At 43.9% G+C, this 8,802-nt stretch overlaps 1 protein-coding gene, 1 non-coding gene and 1 pseudogene across 2 annotated transcripts; 1 reads left to right on the forward strand and 2 right to left on the reverse strand.

Annotated features, from left to right (window-relative positions):
* Window positions 1-271: 271 nt before the first annotated feature.
* Window positions 272-4,314, reverse strand: LOC119268396 (DEAD-box ATP-dependent RNA helicase 25-like). Its single transcript, XM_037550015.1, has 10 exons — window positions 3,860-4,314; window positions 2,821-2,927; window positions 2,670-2,725; window positions 2,327-2,551; window positions 2,045-2,251; window positions 1,887-1,973; window positions 1,711-1,806; window positions 1,410-1,625; window positions 1,150-1,332; window positions 272-1,004 (listed from the first exon to the last, which is right to left on the reverse strand). The coding sequence occupies exons 1-10, from the start codon at window positions 4,219-4,221 to the stop codon at window positions 777-779; spliced, it is 1,767 nt and encodes a 588-aa protein (XP_037405912.1). The 5' UTR covers window positions 4,222-4,314; the 3' UTR covers window positions 272-776.
* Window positions 4,315-4,992: 678 nt separating this feature from the next.
* Window positions 4,993-5,073, forward strand: TRNAL-AAG. Its single transcript has one exon. It is a non-coding gene; the product is annotated as a tRNA-Leu (tRNA).
* Window positions 5,074-5,866: 793 nt separating this feature from the next.
* The window catches only part of LOC119268397, a 6,543-nt pseudogene continuing 3,607 nt past the window's right edge, over window positions 5,867-8,802 (reverse strand).

Below are 8,802 nucleotides of genomic sequence, written 5' to 3' on the forward strand. Positions count from 1 at the left end.
TGGCACCAGATATATCAAATCGGTGAAACCAAGTTTGACTTTTGGTTTGGGACACATGTGAAAATGAGAAAGTGGTTGAACGCTTTTGGAGCATATGACTAAGCATTTTAAGCAAGCCAGACATTAAGCAACACCTCATTCTCTTTTTAACACTAAATCCAAACAGGGTGTAAGGAAATACGTTTTGTACTTCCTCCGTCGCGAACTAGTTGTCTTAGATTTGTCGTTTGACTGAGGTAATACAATCTATCTGGAGTGACCATGCTGATAATGCATTTAACAGATTTACGATACATCACATTAATCTGCCCATCAGAAAAAGCCTGATTCCATACAACAGGCAGAAATACTAGCTGATACATATCGTAGCGACATGGGTTTGTTAAGGTATGTGGTGCCCTGTGGTACAGTGAGCAATACATTTCTGAAAAAGGATCAGAGCATATCCTATCAGGACACTGAATCGTTTGGTCTGTTGCTTTAAATAATGAATCAATGGGGTCTGTCTGAACCCGTCTCCTATGGATAGTGAACCGGTCAAGATTTAGCATACCAGCACTAAAGAACCGGTCAAGATTTGGCGTCAAAAATAATACAGTGGCCATGCTGGAAGTGAAGACTTCTGAGCTCGGAGAGAAGCTATGGTTGTCCAAACTCTGACCATCCTCCGCAGACCAATCTGCAAATCCCCAGTATCAGCAGCACTGAGGTGCATTGTGGTTGGCCCAGTCGTGCGCTCTAGCACATGAGTCCTGCTTTTGCCCTTGCAGATCAGGCTATGTAGATCGAAAGCCAGGAACTTTGCTAAGACCCATCTTACGAAGAATGAGCTTGGGTATGGCTGGTGGGGCCGCAAGTCCCATGCTCCGGCTGAACTCTTCGCCGAGAGTAACAAGTCTGGACTTGTTACCACCAATGGTCTTGTTTGAGTTGTAGTACCCTAACCATGCTTGATATGCTGATTCCTTGCTCTTCATCTCTACTCTTCTGAGTGCACCTTTCACCTGTCATAAGAAAATCGACGGTTAAATGCACAGCTAATAGTAGTCCATCGCTGCTGAATTTGCACCAGACTGATCAAACGACACAACGAGCTACACAACTAATAAACCTTGCAAAAAAGCAGTGCTTAAACTGAATACTGCTTACTTCTGTTTGAGTGCTTGAATCAACTGAAGGCGTCACAGCCTCTGATACCGACAGATCTTTCACGCTGGTAAGAAAATGGCTTTCCCAGGGAGCCAACAGTAAGAGGCCCTGCCCTTCCTTGCCTTTCCGTCCTGTCCTACCAATTCTATGTATATACTGTTCTCTACCAGCAGGAATCCCAACCTTATAAATGCAAATAAATTCTATGAGGAATGTGCATGAGATATTGGTAAAATTAAATCTGTGAAAACAGAACCTACCTGTATGACAAGGGTGACATCAGGATAATCAACACCACGGGCAGATACATCAGAACTAACTAATATCACACCCTTTGACCTTCTGAATTCATCCGAGACCTTAGTTCTTGCAGATTGTGACTTTCTGGAATGAATCTCTCTTATATTCAGTTTCAGCTGGGAGAGAACTTCAGCAACAAGTTTCGTGACCATTGCAGTAGTACAGAATATAATCACCTGCAAAATTGCATGGGTAATGAGTTAAGGAGACACAATACATCTTAAATATGCATGATTGAAACTACCTGCTAAGATAACTTACTTTGTAGTCCGCATCATCTGCGACATGCTTCTTCAGTACATCATATAATATAGAGAAGTGCAGATCAAGTGGTGCGATCATATACATCTGGCTAACCTGATGCAGCAGCACTAATGTAAGGTACTTTCTTGCTTTAAACATTTACCGTACAGCTCATAAAAAATGATGGTCTAAACCTGTGAATGTGTCTCCTCGTCACCCTCTTTAACGGTGTTAATGAACCTATAGTCCTTCCTCATTGCTACGTGAGAAATTTGACAGACCTAATAACAAACATTCAACAAAATTAGACTGTAAATAGGCATTAAAAGTGCATAATGACAGACGCAGTTACCTCTTCTGGAACAGTAGCAGAAAACAGCAGTGTCTGACGGTCTTTAGGAGTGGCAGCCATAATTTTTTCAATATCTCTTCTGAATCCCATGTCAAGTAGGCGGTCAGCTTCATCAAGAACAAGAACCTTCACCCCTTTGAGCCGAGTAGAAAAACCAGGTGTGTTCTCAAGATGATCCTTAAGCCTTCCAGGTGTAGCAACAAGAATCTGTTTGGCCAAAACAAAGTATTAGTGCATAAACCACACCTAGATATGTGCAAACTTGAGCTGATAAGTAATCACCTGACACGGGTTAGCCTGCATGTTACGTTGCTCTTGAGTTATTCTTGTGCCACCAATTACAACCTGAACACCTAGCGAGCGATGATACTTGAGAAGCTTTTTGGCCTCAACAGCGACTTGGTTTGCAAGCTCTCTAGTAGGGCACATCACAAGCAAATTTATAGACGACCGCAACTGACTCCGTTGAGAACTGGGTAATTTAGAGAGAACCTCAATGGCTGGCAGCTAGAAACGCAAAAAGGAAACTCAGTTGGACTGGATAATGATTTAGAATATCACTGCAATAGTTCAGTAAATGCTAACACCATCGATTTGACTATTGGGGCTGAATAAAAAGGAGTACCAAAAAGGCAACGGTTTTTCCTGTTCCTGTCTTCGCTTTTGCAAGAACATCTTTCCCTGTAGTGGAGCAATACATTGGAATATCAGTTACAGGGCTCCCACCCAAGAGATTTGTATCAGAGTGAAGCAACAATATATGCAGTTTTGTTGACCTTGAAGGATTACTGGCAGAGTTGCCTCCTGCACCTGGGTCATCCTTCCATATCCAGCATCTTTGACGCCTTTCAGTGATAATTCAGAAATAGCACACTGATCAAACCTGCAATATGCAGGAGATTACTAAACCGAAAAATCCAAATGCATAAAGCTATTGACAGTTCTCGACTTTCAGGCAAACACAGTCTAGTTAGCAACTGGCGTCACGAACTAGAACCATTAGTTGTTTAGTCGCCAATTCCAGATGGCATCTGTACTCCCTAGCGTCGAATTACATAAAACCGAGTAACACAAAAAATTTGGTTGTTGTTCTATGTTTTTCTGTGCCATACTTATTTTACAGCTGCAGTAAGAAATTAGTTAGATAAAAAATTATATAGCCAATGACTATACTCTCATCAACTTACATGTTCTGGAACACAGCATGCCCATTTGCAGCTTGGTTCAGAGAAAAGACAAGGCAAGAACCCAAGTATCTAACAGCGGCCCAACCAAATGATACAAATATAATTCACCGTAATGTCAAACACAGCAATACTTCAAAGAGGCGGCAACCGTCGATTATAATGCTACGGATTTGCATTCACACAAACAGATGACGCTATTAGAAGTTTAGAACTCTGTAAGAATCAATTAAGTGTAGCAGAACAGTATTCTAAAGTTCTTCCTACCGCGCTGTTTTAAGATTTAAGCTCTACTCATAGAATCACCCACATTTCTTATATTTCAAACAGTAAAATCAGGCGACATTAACTGACCTCAATGTCTCAAACTCTCCATTTCTACCACACAGGACGCTATTAGAAGTTTAGAACTCTGTAGAATCAATTAACTGTAGCAGAACAGTATTATAACATACATTCTATATTTATTCCTACCACACTGTTTTGATATTTAAGCTCTATACTCGTAGAAACACCCAGCATTTCTTATTTCAAACAGTAAAATCAGGCGACATTAACTCAAACTCTCCATTTCTACAATTCTGAAAAGATTTGAGAGTGGGCGTTTGTAGCCTTCGGCTTTCTCTATTACCGTGTCTCGCTGAGGTAGGAGCCATCCACGCCACCCGCCTCGCCGCCAATCTTCTCCGCGTCCAATTGCTGAGCCTCCCCTTCCCCTTCCTCCTCGGCACCCCTTATCCTGCTCGTGACAACCCTGGGAAACGCAAGTCCGCCTTCCGAGACCCTCCGCTGCCTCTTCGGGTCGGCCGCGCCGCGGGCGCTTCCCGACCGGAGCTGGCTGACGACGTCGCCGATGTCGACCTTGGCGGCGGCCAGGGAAGAAGGGGCTCGACGGCCGCTGGCTGTAAGACGGAGGCGGAGGCTGCGAGGGGAGGCCCTGGCGAGGACGGGGAGGCCGCCGTGGGTGCGGAGGAGAATATCGCCGCCGGCCATCTCCGGTGAGTGGCTGGGGCGTAGGGTTTTGGGTTCTGTGTGAGTCTGCGGCTTGGCGCGCGGGGACGAGAAGATAAGATATTTCGCCGGGTTCGTGGGACGCGGCTTCCCTTCCCTTTATAACGGCTGAATTTATTTTAGTCCCGCAAATTACAGAGAACCACATTTGTACGTATTGTACAGCAATATTTGCACCGAGTCAGTGGTAGTTCAAAGACGCATGTCTTCTGACTTCACGACACTACAGGGACAGGATATCAAAAGCAACTTCCCAAAATGTGGTGCAATTTTGCTCTAATTATTTTGGAAAAACTCTGATTTATTATTACAGACAAACCGGTAAGAACTAAAAGCAGCACATGTCTGCGACTCAGCCACGATAGGTCGATGTATCTTGCCAAACACATGCCGCTGAGAAGAAGCATTCATCGATGCCACCAACAAGCGGCATCATCATCATCCATCACAGTTCACGGCACGATCTTTCGACTCTGATTCCACCATGAATGACCACCCATGCGATACGTGAAATCCTCACAAGCGAAGCCATGACTCTGATTTGTAGCTAGCCAGGTGGGTGGATAGAACTTCATTCGGATGGGAAGAGGGACATTGTAACCTTTTGTTAAACTTCAGTTTTTCTGGTCCGAGGGTAAAACACCTGGTCACCTTGCTTTTGTTTCTGTTTCTGATGAATTGATGAAAAACATAAGTGGCTTGGTCAGGAATTCCATTCTGATATGAGGGACAATCCCAATAGTCGGCATCAAAGATCGGATGGCCGAGTTGGTCTAAGGCGCCAGATTAAGGCTCTGGTCCGAAAGGGCGTGGGTTCAAATCCCACTCCGGTCAAATTCTTTTTTTCTTCTCTCCTTCAGTTTCTTTTTTCTGTTCTGGAAAGTATTTATTAGGACACATTCGTAGAAATTCCTAATTGCTCTAGTGATCTAAAACATCTTACATTTTGTTTACGAAGGAAATAGTAAATAAATTTTATTTTAGAAAAGGATTCACTTCCTAATTAGTAAAAACAAATATTTTAAAAAAATTCTTTTTTTCTTCTCTCCTTCAGTTTCTTTTTTCTGTTCTGGAAAGTATTTATTAGGACACATTCGTAGAAATTCCTAATTGCTCTAGTGATCTAAAACATCTTACATTTTGTTTACGAAGGAAATAGTAAATAAATTTTATTTTAGAAAAGGATTCACTTCCTAATTAGTAAAAACAAATATTTTAAAAAGGGATTCATGCTGCAAACCAGTAAGATTGATTACATGGATGATTGCGATTGTTTCAATAGTACAACTAAAGAGGGAGTAGTAGAGTACTTCTCTTTATATTTCACATACACTGAAAAATCCACTTGATTAGTTACAAATGAACAAAGAGATGAAAGTGTATCAGAAACGGACGGAATTGGGTGGGTCAGATTTGTGAAGTACTAAAAGCGTTTATTTTAGAAGTTGAATGTTTTAACAATGTTGATTTTATTGCTCTGAGAAGCTGTTCATTTATTAGTGGTTCTGGTCTGCTGTGTCAAGGGAGTCATTTCCGTTACATGGTTAAACCAAACGAGACTGTATTTGTCCATTCTGCATCTAATACATCATGTGATATGTTTTCCATAACGTTTGCGTTACCATCTGTGAAGCAAACACGTCCACAGTTCGAGCTATTCTTGACAGTGGTTCTCATGATGACAGCTTCGCTGGTCTTTGTTCGGTTAAACCTATCCCGAAGAAGCTACTGTCACAAGAATTTCTCGTGATTGTACTCTCCGCTGGTTTATTGAGGATTGGACGGGGTTGAGGGGATGCAGACTTGTAGGGGATTTAATCCTCCTCAACCCCCTTCAATCCTCTATAAACCGAACAAGCCCTAAGAGAAATTCTACAATGACCCCAAGCACAACAAATGAAGGAATATTATAGACAACCGATGAAGAGGCCATAGTTCGACCTGCATCATGGCAGGTGATCCCATATATAATAAGCTAAAAAGAAACAAGAAGATCAACCTTGGTCACTTATTTGGCACGGTGAAACTCTACAACTATGCATGTTATATTGTCGGTGCTCCCACGCGTGAAAGCGATCTCTGTCAGCTTTCGGGCCGCAGCTTCAGAGCCCACCTCCTCCTTCACAAATGCAACGGCGTGCTGCAAAACCACATTTATTATATATGAGCACAAATTTGGCAAGGAATGACAGTTTTAAATGCAAAATCAAACGAGCTGCTGGCAAGAAAATCATTTTCTTCTCGCCTGAAGAGAATAAGAGATGGTAACTTTGCACAAGTCAACGAATTGTCAATCCTGAAGCCATGCTTTTTCAATAGTATATTAACTGACCGAATAAGGCTCAAAGCAAATTGGTTTGCATCACTGCGTCTTCACAATGGTGCACTAGACATGTCAAGTTCAATACAACACATGTCGGTACGACGTATACAAGTCCCTATTTGCCACAACTCATACTACAATATATAATGCAACAAAGAAAGTCCACCGGAGATTTCACTATTGGTAGTCATGGCGCAAAGAAATGGAAAATAAAATGTGTGTGCAGCTGTGCATGAAATTTGGTACTCCCTCCGTACAAATACTATAAGATGTTTTGGATATTTCAATATGGACTACATATGGACTGAAATGAGTGAACAAACACTAAAACGTCTGATTCAGAAAAAAGTTAGAACATCTTATATTTGTGAACGAATGGAGTATTATGGTATACTGACCTCATTTGACACCACGTCCCACAGGCCATCACTAGCCAAAATCAGATACTCCAATTCATCATCTATTTCTTGTTCCTGACAAAATATTTTGCAAATACTCAAGTAAATTGCCCTGTGGCCAAGTGCATACATGACATCTATCAGGACCTAGGGCATTATTGTGTAATGGCATCTTTGCAGTCGGTATAAACAACAGCAAGTTACTGAGTATTGCAAGATCACCTGAATCTCAGGCTCTGCAACAACAAACGGCTTCAAGAAACGATCTCCAAATGCCCGAGACATGGCAAGTACACCACCTACCCTCCATGTTCCTGCAAAGCAAACATTTGGCATTATCAGCTAATAGATATTTCAACAAACACGTGATTGGTTTTCAACAAAGTAAATCATCATATAACTAGTGTCAGGCTTACCACTAAATGTAACAACTCCTCCAGCATTTTCAATCCGTTCCCGCTCGTCACTTCTGTCTGGTTTGTGATCATCAGAGAGCACAATAGCTGCAAAGAAGATAAACCGAACTGATTTACCAATATGTTATATGAATATCCCAATATCAACAGATACTGGTAGATAAGCTGCTCATGCAATACAATCACCGGATATTTAAATGGTTGTAAGCCAACCCCGAAATTTAAGCAACTACTACACAAATGCATTATCCAACAAAATACTATTTTTTGACGGTGCTACGGCGGGCTTACGCCGGCCTGAACCATTTTCATTATAAATAAGAAAGATACAAGACAACGGGTACAAGAGATAGCAGCCAACACACCCAAGAAGGAACAAAGAAAAACAGAGAGGAGAACCAGACGCAAGCTACGAACAAAGAACCACAGAGAGAGAACCAGAAGCAAGCTGCGACAAGCAGCCAATACCAAGAACTTAGCACCCATCACCACCGGCGGACCAAGAAGAGCGGGAACTAGCTTTGTTGGATTGGTCGAAAGGAGGTCCGCCGCCGAGAAGACGTAGAGAAGAAGTCGTCTGCTGCTCTGCATTCACTCAGCACCTTGAAGGGCTAGGAAGTCGCAGCCACCGTCGAAGGGCATCCCACTGCCTAGGAACGTCGCGACAGAGAGAGCCACAGACCGCACCGAAGGGCAATGATCCACCGAGACAATCCTGCACCTCCTCTGGGCCACACCACGGCCGCCGTCACAAATAGAGAGAACCAGAGCACTGTGCGAGGCAACCAAACCTCAAACGCCGTCGAAGAGCAGCGACCACCGAGACCTAACCGCCGCCACGAGCCCCCAAAAGGAGAGGCCAACCATCAGCACTGGATGACCAAGGCATTGGTCACCGCCACAGAGCACCTCCACCGCCACCGCCCTACAAACCAACAACCCGAACCAACGCTCCAACCCAGACATCAATAGACCAACTGCGGATCCATGGCTCCTAAAACAACGCCCCCAAGGGGGAAAACGACATCAAAGATGGCGTCGTCGTCCGATCCAGAGAAGGATCTAAGGCTTTCGCCCAGAGCACAGGAAAATAGCGGCAACGGTAGCTCCCTAATGATGCCTTCATGAAGGGAAAGGCGCCCGAGGACGTCGCCATCATAGTTGCCGACGATGTCGGCAGAAGGCTTTCGCCTGAAGCATCCCAGCCCGGCCATCTCCGCCACGCCGGCCACCAAGTCCGGCAGCGTTAGACCTACCCCCTCCTGCCAGTCCCCGGTGAGCGTCCCCGCTAGGTCCAGCAAGAGATATCCGGTATCACAGCCACTCACCTCGAGCACCTGCACAGACAGAGCCGGTCGATCTCAGCCGCCACCTGCACCCAATCCCTCACCGCCGGCCACAACACACCACCACACGCCTACCCCGT

The sequence above is a fragment of the Triticum dicoccoides genome, chromosome 3A (genome assembly GCF_002162155.2).
Source record: "Triticum dicoccoides isolate Atlit2015 ecotype Zavitan chromosome 3A, WEW_v2.0, whole genome shotgun sequence".
In the NCBI taxonomy this organism is placed as follows: Eukaryota; Viridiplantae; Streptophyta; class Magnoliopsida; order Poales; family Poaceae; genus Triticum; species Triticum dicoccoides.

What these genes read in the sequence shown, in the direction of transcription:
- LOC119268396 (XM_037550015.1), bottom strand. Translation starts at nt 4,221, where the DNA reads ATGGCCGGCGGCGATATTCTCCTCCGCACCCACGGCGGCCTCCCCGTC. An exon ending in GAAAAACCGTTGCCTTTTTG is followed by an intron (nt 2,552 to 2,669) that starts GTACTCCTTTTT and finishes TTGCGTTTCTAG; the next exon opens with CTGCCAGCCATTGAGGTTCT. An exon ending in ACGAGGAGACACATTCACAG is followed by an intron (nt 1,807 to 1,886) that starts GTTTAGACCATC and finishes CTGCTGCATCAG; the next exon opens with GTTAGCCAGATGTATATGAT.